The 12,154-nt window shown below is 37.6% G+C and overlaps 2 protein-coding genes across 2 annotated transcripts in view; both read right to left on the bottom strand.

Moving 5' to 3' along the window:
* Positions 1-326: 326 nt before the first annotated feature.
* dpm1 (dolichyl-phosphate mannosyltransferase subunit 1, catalytic) lies at positions 327-4,678 on the bottom strand. Its single transcript, XM_007249845.4, has 9 exons — positions 4,500-4,678; positions 3,481-3,580; positions 3,153-3,186; positions 2,922-2,998; positions 2,791-2,816; positions 2,554-2,649; positions 1,955-2,023; positions 1,747-1,861; positions 327-1,084 (listed from the first exon to the last, which is right to left on the bottom strand). The coding sequence occupies exons 1-9, from the start codon at positions 4,628-4,630 to the stop codon at positions 980-982; spliced, it is 753 nt and encodes a 250-aa protein (XP_007249907.1). The 5' UTR covers positions 4,631-4,678; the 3' UTR covers positions 327-979.
* Positions 4,679-6,463: 1,785 nt separating this feature from the next.
* Positions 6,464-12,154, bottom strand: part of LOC103043212 (collagen alpha-1(XX) chain) — a 41,120-nt gene continuing 35,429 nt past the window's right edge. The window contains exons 31-42 of the mRNA XM_049462765.1: positions 10,798-10,851; positions 10,531-10,626; positions 10,379-10,432; positions 10,241-10,294; positions 9,632-9,685; positions 9,440-9,511; positions 9,209-9,244; positions 9,046-9,112; positions 8,690-8,878; positions 7,655-7,732; positions 7,348-7,506; positions 6,464-7,263 (exon numbers count right to left, since the gene is read on the bottom strand). Coding sequence (XP_049318722.1) covers positions 7,235-7,263; positions 7,348-7,506; positions 7,655-7,732; positions 8,690-8,878; positions 9,046-9,112; positions 9,209-9,244; positions 9,440-9,511; positions 9,632-9,685; positions 10,241-10,294; positions 10,379-10,432; positions 10,531-10,626; positions 10,798-10,851 — 942 coding nt within the window. The 3' untranslated portion in view covers positions 6,464-7,234. The remainder of the gene's footprint in view (positions 7,264-7,347; positions 7,507-7,654; positions 7,733-8,689; positions 8,879-9,045; positions 9,113-9,208; positions 9,245-9,439; positions 9,512-9,631; positions 9,686-10,240; positions 10,295-10,378; positions 10,433-10,530; positions 10,627-10,797; positions 10,852-12,154) is intronic.

Genomic DNA, 12,154 nt, shown 5'->3' with positions numbered 1-12,154 from the left:
CTGACAATTTCCACATGAAAGTGTAATAAACCCCTTATGTCACACTAACAGACTAATGTAATAGGATTAAATGTCACTGCATAGAGCATTTATTGATCCTGCTCTTTGTACCACACTCTCATGATACATGAGATAGATACCTTTCACAGCAGTTCCTTGGTTTACATCTAGCTATAGATTTGGACCTCCTGGGGGTTTGTGTCCCCTTGTGAATGTATCGTAAGCATAGCTAATGCATATTACAGTGTGTCCCAAGAATCACCTGTGACATTTTAATGGTTATGAACTGAGTTTGTGTTGGAAGAACAGATGAAGGTACAGGAAGGTAGAAATCATGTAAAATGTTTATTGATTAACAGCGTATTGTCTCAGTCAATCTCTATCATATCACTGAAGGTATAAAACCCCTATTCCAACACTATGCCGACTAATGCAGACTTATTTAACATACAACTGTATCTGTTGTACCACTTAGTTTCTTACACCACCATCGTATATATGCTTTAACAATGTCAACTGATGAAAATATTCATTTTGTCCCTCCAAAAAGACTCATTTTTGCATACATTATGCATTTTTGTACTTTCCATCTACATTTGGTCCTAGACATTTTTGTTGAACATCCTCTTAAAGCCAAATATTTTAAATGCTGAGATGCTTTAGCACAAATGTCAATAAAAAGTGCATTACGGTCGCAATTTGTGATCAGACGAGAATGTGGGCACAGGCCTGGGACCTGCGCAGCTTCCAACCACTTCATCCATTGTCTAAAATGAACCATTATATAAGGAAAAATAATCAAATGAAAACCAATTAATGCATAACAACTAGACAGGACCAAAAGGTGCCACAAGAGCTACAATTCATAATCATGACATCTTTGTCTTTAATAAGATAACTAGCAGTCTAGAATGCATCAGCTGACTGCAGATTTGCTATGCTGAGACCATTCACATGTAACAGATTGCCATGTAACAGATCACGTTGTGGCAAAAAGAGTAAGCAGTCCTTTCAGGAAGGAGACAATTTCATTCCCTCCCAGTTTGGACTCCCCATAAACACGGTCCACAAAAGAGATTGGAACCTGCAGGGCAAAAGGACAAAGCATCATTTATGTTTATAGAGAAACATGATCTGTGAGCAATACCACTGTAGTGACTGGTACAGACGAATTAACAAACAGTGCATAAAGTGGACCTCTGATAAATCACCAGTTTTGTAAAATAAAGGCACACAATGTCCACAAGGATGGGGATAAGCCCATTTGCTTAAGCCCACCTGCCTTTCCACCACACAGGGAGCAAGTGAAACCCAGAACCAATCAGAATCTTTATTTCATCTTGGAGAGGGACAATACAGTGTCAAACTCAGAGGCAGAACCAATCAGAATTTTCATTTTGGAAAGGGGCGGAATTTTAAGATAAGAAAGTTAAGATAAGAAACCTGCATAGCTTCAGAACCACTCCAGCTCATTAATTCAGTAACCTTTACACAATGAGTTGTGAATTAATATTAATACACTTATTTACAAGTGTTCCACTGTGTGTGGAACTTACTAAATGTCAGTTGCAGCACGTAAGAGACATGTAAATGACAGTCATTCCACTTCAAGCACTGAACACAAAGGAAGTATATTATCTAAATAGTCTATAACAACATGGTAGTAAATTGATAACAGTATAGTTCAGTTCAATATGAAAGCAAGATATAAAATAACCATGTAATGTAAAGTACAGGTGGACTGACCTCCCCAATGGAGTAGCCTAGTTGTCTAGCACGAACAATCATCTCCATCTGGAACACATAGCCCTTAGACACACAGCGCTCTACCAGACGCTCCAGCACATCCTTCTTATAAAGCCTGAGAAAATAAAACAATCGTTGTAAGCAACAGTACATCCTGCTGTTTACACAGAGATCAGTAATTATGATAATACCATGTTGTACCACATACCTAAAACTTCCTGTCAGATCTGATGCTCCAGGCCTCAACAGCACCTGTGTGACGAAATTTGCCCCACGGCTAGAGAGATGTAAGAGCATGGAAGAAAATGAGACCATATAATGATATTTTTAAAACTTTTAAAAGGCTAGTCTTACTCAGGCTAGTCTTACTCAGTTTTAACCTATGAGGAAGCAAATAATTCAAAGCCATGTTTTTATTATTAGCTTATAACAGAAAGAACTAAACTAATGTTCCTAACAGAGACGGTAACCCATCTAATCTTTGCTTAAAAGTGAGTATCAGGATTATATCTGGAAGAGGCCAAGCCAAGCCCAAGTTTAAATGCACCCAATAGTTATTTTAAAGTGTTTTAAAGCATAACAGTACCAAGTTTTCTGATTGAAGATAGTGAAGTTCTAGTTTTAGCTTCAGTGTCTAAATAAGGGTCTGTCATTAAAGCTTTTTAAAATAATTAATCATTTTTGAAACATTTCAAACATGTTTTGGCTACTCAGCTTCAATATGGTTAATAGGCAACATGGTTTAACAAATATTTAAGGGAGGGCACAAAACAGAGTGGTGTAGGACACAGGTTATTAATTAGTTACCTAATGAGCTTTCGCCGCAGGTCCCATCCATACACACCGCCATCTCCTCTGTACCGTGTTCCAGACACTAGATCATATCCTCCTTCTTTCTGTTTCCTACACAACAACAAAAAAATTCCAGTGGTCAGCACAGAAATACAGAAACACACAAAAAAACAATTGGAATACAGGTCAAACTAGTTCAGTAATAGATCTCTGTATTTAAACATGCATAACGTTACAGTAGTTTTTACTTACTTGATAAATTCTGGGATAAACTTGGGCTGCAGGTAAAGAAGAAATAGTTAACTTATGCACTGCCTAAAACAATTAAAAAAGATATCAGATAATAAAGAACAATAAGAAAATAGCAGCAATTATTTAGTTACATGATGAGAAAGATCTGCATCCATAATAATAATGAAGTTCCCAGTGGCATGCTTAATGCCATGGATGTATGCTGTTCCTGAAAAACATAATTGAAAGAAAAAACACAATTTAGTTTTCTCTCCAGACCTCAAACCCACTTTTCACTTGCTACAGAAATTTAACAGAATTTAACAAATTAATCTAAATGCATGTCACACCAATAAGAAAAAGAAAAATGTATTTTGGCTCACCTAAACCCAATTTCTTTTCTCTTGGTCTCAGGACCTTCAAGAAAGAAACACACACTTTGATTAGATTCTCAGGACAGTATAAGTAATATTACATTTTCATTTTTAAAAAGCTCATACTCTACAGCAGTGAGGATTATTTAAAAACCATGTATATGTGCAATAGTGTACAATATTTGAACAGATGCATATAACTATATATGTCACAGACTGACTTATAAAAATGACCAGTGACAGTAAATCAAAAGAAAGGGTATTGTATTGTTAATTTCTGCTACAAGTATTAATGACATAAGCCCACCACACAACCCAGATATAAACTTCAACTTACAATCTTATCTTCTCCGTAAATTTTCTGTAACTGCTCTGCGATCTGGAGTGTCCCATCAGGGCTTCCATCATCGATGACTATAATCTCGTAGTTGTATCCACTGTACAAAATTAAAATGAGAGTGAAGGGCTTTAGTTTTAGGCTATAAATAGGAAACTAGGGGAATGGACTAGATTAGATTACATTATATTTATAACTACAATCATACATTATAATCCTACACTACAGCTGGACAATGTCACAATTGTGTTTAAAGTTTGTGTGTTTAAATGTGAGCACATATAGGCTCTCCAAACCGTCACTGATTAACTGAAACTTTAAACTAGACCTCAAGAAGCTTGGACTGTGTGTCTCTCCACTCTTGTTTCAGACATTGGTCCCTTGACTTACAAATGAAATACAAAATGTACTGATGATCAGTGATGGTTTAGACAGCCATGTCATCTGCTGGTGTTGGTCCACTGTGTTATATCAAGTCCAAAGTCAGTGCAGTGTTTTCCCAGAAAATGGTTTCATGCTTTCCTCTGCTGACAACTTTAATGGAGATGCAGATTTCATTTTCCAGCAGAACTTGGCACATTGCCCACACTGCCAAAAGTACCAATAGGTCTTATATGATCTAATTTTTCTGATTTTGAGACTCGGATTTTTGGGTTTTCATTGGTTGTAAGCCATAATCATCAACAACTTTCCAATAATATTCAAATTATTTGAGATGCAAATACTAACTAATATGTATTTAAAGACCTTATTCTCACAACACCCCATTGTAAATTTATCTCAGGTTTCTCCACAATTCATCTAATAATAATTGTATACTCTCAATGACTATGTTTTTATGTTAAATCTCAAAGTGTGAAGTATGCAGAAGTCGAAATAATAATGGATATAGAGTTTTATTAGCTGTGTTTTAGCTGAGGAGTGTAAACAGCACTTCAGTGACAGCTCATCTTTATCTGGCAGCTCTGAGCCGGCTAGCATTAGCATTAGCTCTGTTTCCACCTCCTATTAACACTCACCTTTCCCCAAAGTACTTCACCAGCAGCCAAACGATCAGGGGCAGGTTCTCCCGCTCGTTGTAGGTCGGTAACAGGACGGAGTATTTATCAGCCTCCTCTCTGTTCTTCTTCTTACTCTTAGATCCTGCCATGTTGGGCAGAACTACACGGCGGATGTGCGCGCGGACAGCTGCCCGGTGAAACCCGCGCTCCCGCTTTTAGTTCCTACACTCAGTCCAGGGCTGAGTTCCGGGACAGCTGTAGCTGAGAACAGACTACTAAACAATTTCTGAATCAGACAAGCCTGTGTAGTTATCTGCTTAATGTGATTTTGGAAGTTATAGGAAATTAATATTACTGTTCTTTTTGAACCGGCCATCTAAACCCACTCAACAGAATAGGGAAGTTTATGAATGATGCAAGAGAAATAGTACTATTCTACAGTGGAGTTTTTACAGATTTACAGATTCTCTTTCTTTTGTCATACTGCATTTTTAACATTATCAAACTAACTTTAATATCCAACAAATATAACCTCAGTAAATATAAAAAAGTATTTTCTAAATTCTAATTTTATTTATTAAGGAAAAGTTATCCAAAACAATCCAGCTCTTTGTGAAAAATTGTTTGCCCCCCCCCCCCCCCCCCATAAATTAACTGTGATTATTCACACATTGTGGAAAGCTGAGTTCAGTTTCACTAACCACACCCAGGCCTCATTACTGTCTGACAAAATGAAGCTGGATAAAAGATCTCAATCTGAAAAAAATCTAATACAGACCACAGTGAGAGCTATTGTTCACTAATGGATAAAACATGGTCCAATGTCGAACCCTCCTAGGAGTGGCCGTCCGGCCAACTGAAATTACTCCAAAAGGACATGGACGACTCATCCAGGAGGTCACAAAAGAACACAGAACAACATTTAAAGAACTGCAGGTCTCACTGGCCTTAGTTAAGGTCAGTGTTAATGATTCAATAATAGGAAAAAGACTGGACAAAAATGGTCTCCATGGGAGTTCCAAGGCAAAAAACACTGCTGACCAAAAAGAACACAGGGGCCGATCTCACACTTGCCAAAAAAAACATCTTGAATATCCTCAGGACTTGGGTAAATATTCCTTCAGTGGCTGAAGGAAAACAATTCTGGAAAGAAGAGCGAGCCACAATTTCTTTACAGATATGTGAAAGACTCATTGCCAATTATTGGTAAAGCTTGACTGCATATTTTTTTTGTATGTACAGTGCTAAATCTTTTTACCTATGATTCTGAGTTGTCTTAATGAGTGAAATCTATTCAGAGTGATGTTAATTAACAGTGCAACACGGAAAAACAGTAGGCCTATTGTAAAAAAAACTATATGTTAAGAATGGAGCTCCAAATGAAGTCTATTGCCGACAAATTTGGGGACCTCACACCTGTCTACCTTTTTTTACGATCAGAGTTTGATTTGTAACTTTGCTATATTGTGATTATAAAGCCATAGCTTTATATAAAATAATATATAACATTAATAAAAGTAGGCCTACGTCACAGACAGTTTTCTTTAGCCCCACCCGACAGGATCCAAGGAAAGCGGTGGGATATGTCGACCTGAGTTTGGGTTGGGTATCAGGCCACGCTCGGGCAGCTCTGGTCTAAAATAAATTAATTATTTTAAATAGTTCTTAACAGCGTCTATTTTAATATCTCTGATAACATTTACTCTATTCTCATGTATTCACTTTCATATACAGAACAGAACAGGTCTATATACATTTCTGTTACATATTTATATCAGGAAAATGTGTTGACACAGGCAAATGTGATATGAAAAAAAAAACATTTTATTAATTTCTTTTAAATATAATTTGTTTTTTTTTATAGGTACATAACTAATTACCTGTGCTCTCCCTCTCTCTTTATCTCACACACAAACACATGCACACACAAACAAATGTGGTTTATAAAAGCTTAGACATATAAAAAACACAACAGTCAGTAATTCAGTTTTAGACATTTAAATACAGTAAATGTAATAAAGTGTTAATTGTAACACAAGAATTCAATGTGCAGATTCAAACAGAACAGGCATTATGCTTATGAAGGACAGCAAGACATTACAATATGATCACAGTGTATTTTCTTTCATCACATTTTTATACAGTAAATGTCAGTTTTGGAGGCAGTAAATCAGGGAAACCAAAGAAGTGGTAGTATGCCTTCAACATATTAAAAAATATATATATAAATACAACACAATAAACCACAGCATTGATAAAATTGCTTTAAAAACATTCTCAGTGCGAAATTGTCATTATTTAGTAAACAGATGCTCTTTTCACAACAAAAATGGCTATATTCCCCTTTAAATGTAAATGAAATGACGAGGGACCCTTCTTTATTGTAATATCGAAATTAATACATCACAAAATGAGTCCTGCTTAAGACTCTAGTGATTCATGGAACTGGACAGTATAATTAGACATAAAACAAAAATAAAAGAAGTGAAAAAAATTACTGACACATAATGAAGGGCAACCAGAGTTCCTGGAGAATTAAAAGATGAAGATAAGCTGGAAGTCTGATGTCGTTTACATCAGCTGTGTCACACAGTGAGCGGGATTTTAAAACATGTCCTTTGCATGCCAGCCCATTTTTCCTCTATTCCACCCAGTAGTGCCCCTTTTACTTCTTCTGGGAGAGAGCAAGCACTCAGGATTCAGGACTCAGTGTTTAACTGATCGGCAAAACAGTTCTCTCAATGTTATTCCAATCAAGGCTGGTATCCGAAGTATGGATCCTCTGTAAAGTCATTAAAGATGTAATGAGAAAACGCATTATTCACAGTAGGACATGTGATGATGTATAGGAAGCCTTTTTATGTACCTGCTAGAGGGTCTCCTCGATGGCAGCCACTACTGTCACACGCTCCAGGGGGCCCCATCTCACCTGGCTGACCCACCAGCCCAGGAAGACCAGGAGCACCTTGATTACCATCGTCACCTCTAGGCCCTTGCATCCCTACCTTTGCTTCTCCAGGGGGTCCTTTTGTATTACACACAAACAGAATCAAACAGTGGTTGTTAAGGGGCAAACAAAGTATGAAGGAGTCAATACCCGAACTGTATTAACTAATGTCTTTAAATAGATCATAAAACCAAAACATTTATAGATCTATATTCACATTAGATACCTGCAAAACCCTTTGATCCTTGTGGACCTTGAACGTTAATCCCTGGAGCTCCTTTAGCTCCAGATGCACCTCTTCTTCCTGAGGATTTAAAGCAGAATTAGGAATCTGGGGAAGAAAAGTGTTTCTAACATAGACTGTAAAAAGTATTGATGATAGAAATATGCGATGCTAAGTGTTTTTCCCAGCTGGATTACTCGCTAACCACTAGCGGTTAGCCGCTAATGCCACCGGACAGAGCTAGAATAAGGAACCCTGAGTGATCCGGTAAGGCAGGGCGATATTACTAATATACGCACAACTCGCTTTTTTAACACAGTAAACTTCCAGGCTTCAGTTCAATATACTCACCTCTGAACAACGAAGGAGCTAGTGCTGTGGTTAGCGGCTAATGCTAATGCTGCTCTGGCAGTGCTAGTTAGGGATGCCAGCAGGCTACAGGCCAATAATACTCACCTCTGAATGGCCAATGAGCTAGCACGGTAAGGAGCTAATGCTAACGTTGCTGAAAAACTAAGCGAAGTGGCTTTCCAGCTCCTTACAACCTGAGCAGTAAAATTCATACATAAGGCGCACCAGAGTATAAGGTGCACTGATGATCTTTGGGGAAAGTAAAGGATTTTAGGTGCACCTTATAGTCCAAAAAATACGGTAAATGTTACTGCACATGTTAAATAGTGTATATGTGTATTATATTCATAGTTTTCTCTACTCTCAGTTAGGCTCGGAAACACTAGCATGTAGCTGCCAGCTAACAAAAAATGTGTATTAAAATCAAATCATCATTACTGAAACATCTTTTATAGGGATATATTTTGATTCTGCATTATTGTCCAGCCCAATTTAAGCACGTTGTACATATACTATTAAACTAGTGGTCAAATAGTGTCTATAAAAACTAGTTTACTAACATTACATGCATTATCTTTGCAGCCTCATCTCTAATGTGTTGTGTAAAGAGACAAATTCTGCACATTTTGATTTATCACTTATTTTAATGTTGAATAATCATCTTTATAAAGTTATATAATGTCTCACCCTGCTCGCCAGGGTATCCTGGTTTTCCTGATTCTCCTCGGTCTCCCTGCCGTCCCGGTGGGCCTCTGGGCCCAGGGGGTCCTTTCCCTCCTGGGATTCCAGGCTCACCTGGAGGCCCGACTGGCTCCTGGATGGGCACGGGGTTCCGACTGATCTCATTTAGGAAGGCGTCTATCTTTAGCACTTCATCTAAAGCACAGTGACATAACATACGAACACTGTAAGAACTAGCATGAACTGTAAGAGTTCTGATCTAAGCATCACTATAAATGCTATATGGATCATATTAACTTTGTAACCTCTGACATAAAGACACAAAAAATGTGAAGAAAAGACAGTGTGAGGTCATCACATACTGTGCACTAGCTTCTCACAGGCCTGTGTGACGAGCTGGTAAATGATGGCAAGAGACTGTGGCTCTCCCTGTAAAACAAAGTACAATAAAACAATCTCACAAAACACAATCAAATGTTTATTTTTTAATATACAATGGTGCCATGCACAACAGCTTTAACTCACCTTCTCTCCTCTCTCTCCTTTACTTCCAGGAAGCCCCTAAAAAAAAGAGATGGACATTATTAATTACAAGATTACATACTACAAATTGAGAACGCCATGACTGTGATAAAACATTATGAAATGCCTATTAATTAATATAATATTCCTGCCAGCAGTATGAATATGTATTAAGCCATACAGTTTATCTAATCAACGTTATAATCTATACCATGGTATACTTTATTTACTCACTGTCGGCCCGACAGATCCAAGTGGCCCCCTCTCTCCGGCTGGCCCTGGGTGGCCAGGCATTCCCTGGAAACCCTATGAGAAACAGATACCAGAAAGATTCAACAGAAGGCAATGTTCTCTATGTCACTCTATGCAAAGTATTCAACTTTTTAAGGTTATTTAAGTACAGTCTCTCTGGAATTATTATCTTACTCGTGGCCCTGTAGTCCCTGGTGGTCCCATATTCCCCTCCATACCTCTGGTCCCCTGGTGAAAGAAATAGAAGAGAAACCAAAACTTTAAAACATATGAAACCAAAATACGCACTGAAATCAGTTTCTCTGATTTTGCTATTTAAAGGTATATGTTTGAGTAAAATGAACATTGTTGTTTTATTCTATAAACTACAGACATTTCTCCCAAATTCCAAATAAATTATTGTCATTTACAGCATTTATTTGCAGAAAATGAGAAATGGCTGAAATAACAAAAAAGACGCAGAGCTTTCAGACCTCAAATAATGCAAAGAAAATAAGTTAATATTTATAAAGTTCTGAAATCAATTTTTGGTGGAATAACCCTGTTTTTTTATCACACTTTTCATGCATCTTTGCATGATCTCCTCCAACAATCTTACACACTGCTTTTGGATAACTTTATGCCACTCCTGGTGCAAAAATTCAAGCAGTTCAGCTTGGTTGGATGGTTTGTGATCATCCATCTTCCTCTTAAAAATATATTCCAGAGTTTTTTTTTTACATTTTTTTTTTAGGTAAAATCAAACAAACTCATTATTAAATTAAATGTAGTAAGTGGACTTGCCTTAGGTCCTGCATTTCCCTCAGCACCCTTAGGACCAGGTGGTCCTGGCAACCCCTTCAAAAAAATAAAAAGCAAGATTATGAGCATCTTAAAACATTCAAAATCATGTCTTTATGTGATAAACTGAGGGACACTCACCTGGTTTCCAGGCCTTCCCATATCTCCTTTCTCTCCCCTAATCCCTGGAGGCCCCTACAGAAAGCCACACATAAAGAGAGAGGAGTTTTAATTCAGCACCATATGTCCTCTGTTCTGATATGAACTCTCTTTATGCTAAAAAGTGCTCATACCATTTTCCCCATTACTGTAATGCCTCGAGGGCCAATGGAACCCATAGAGCCAAAGCCCCCCTCAGGCCCTGCCTTGCCTGGGGGTCCCATTTCACCCTGGAATGGAGCAGAGAATGGAAAAAAAAAAAGATATGATGTGACTCATTAGCTCAACATCTACGGTCACTGCAGCAGAGGGATGATTTCTGTACCGTCTGCTGTGAAAACAACATATGCTGATTTGGGTAATACTATCTGACTGTAAAGCAGAATGAGGGGACATTATACCTTCTGTCCATCCTCTCCTTTCTCCCCTTTCTCTCCACGAGGACCAGGTTTCCCCTGATGAGACAGAATCAGAAAATGAGCTGACAAATACATTACAGACTCAGTAATATATCTTCCAGTACTCAAGGATAATAATTAGGATCATATGACCTATAATACTATAATTTTCTCTCAATATAATTATGGTTTCATGCATTTTTTCCTGTAAAAAATGTATAAAAGTATAATAGAGAACCTTTAAACTAGAAAAAAAATACTTACATTAAAAGTTCTTTAAACTTTTGGTTCTTTCTGATGGTAACAGAATGACTGGTATTATAAGGCTCTATGGAATTCCCGAATTTGACTTTTACCCCATTTTACTTCATGTATTATCAACCAAAAGTGACTCCAATAATAGCAAAATGGCACTATATTTATGAAAAATATTTTTTTCAATTGCTAAAATATAACTGCGTCAATTTTTATGCAGAAATGTATCAATTCATCTATACATCTATAGATTAGCAATTTCCCCACACAAATGCACAAGTATCACTCATAGCTTTTGAAAATGAATGAAATACACCTGTGAAGATCAAGCGCACATCTGTATAAAATCAATCAAAAAAAGCACAAACAACTAGTCACGTGCTTTTTAGTCAAGTACAGTGCCCTTGTCAGTCCTGATGCTGTCAGTCTGCATGCTCTGAACTCTGATTCACTCAACAAAGACCTCAACAAACACTTCAATTCCCAGCATGCACTCACACCTGACTCTTCTAATTATGTAACACTATGGCGTAACCGCTCTCCCAACTTCTGATTGTCCACAGCTGGTCTGTTTAGTATAAATAACCCTTAGTTCCTTAGTTTAGTTTTGAATCGAGTTAGCTAGCTCTTCTACAATGAGTTGCCTTTGTTTTTGCCTTGTTTACTGTTTTGTATTTTTGACTACTTTCTTGGTTTGCCCTTGGCTTGTATCACTTGTCTATCATTGCCGACCTATTTTCCTATTTTGACTACTCTTTTGCGTTGTCTTTTTTTCCTGCTGGATTTCTTGTGTATGACCCTGTTTTGCCACAAAACATCACACTCTGGTATGTTGTTTACTTTTGCTGCCTTCCTGTTACTGACCCTGCCTGTCCCTAACTACCCCTGTAAGCCTAGCCCCTTGTTAATAAATTGTGCATTTGGTATCTGCGAGTGTCTGTCCTTCTGTCCTTGGTTTGGCCCACGTGACAGTCCTTGTGTTCCCAAATACAGAGGAAGAGGGAATTACTAGGACTGCTCTAAATTTCTTGCAGGTTATTGTATAAAATGGATGGCAAATCTTTATTTCTACAACTTACTTTCCACAAATAGCAATACAATCTAT

This window comes from Astyanax mexicanus, chromosome 13 (assembly GCF_023375975.1).
Source record: "Astyanax mexicanus isolate ESR-SI-001 chromosome 13, AstMex3_surface, whole genome shotgun sequence".
Taxonomy (NCBI): domain Eukaryota; kingdom Metazoa; phylum Chordata; class Actinopteri; order Characiformes; family Acestrorhamphidae; genus Astyanax; species Astyanax mexicanus.
Note: the sequence above shows the minus strand (reverse complement) of the source record. Positions and strands in the feature narration are given on the sequence as shown.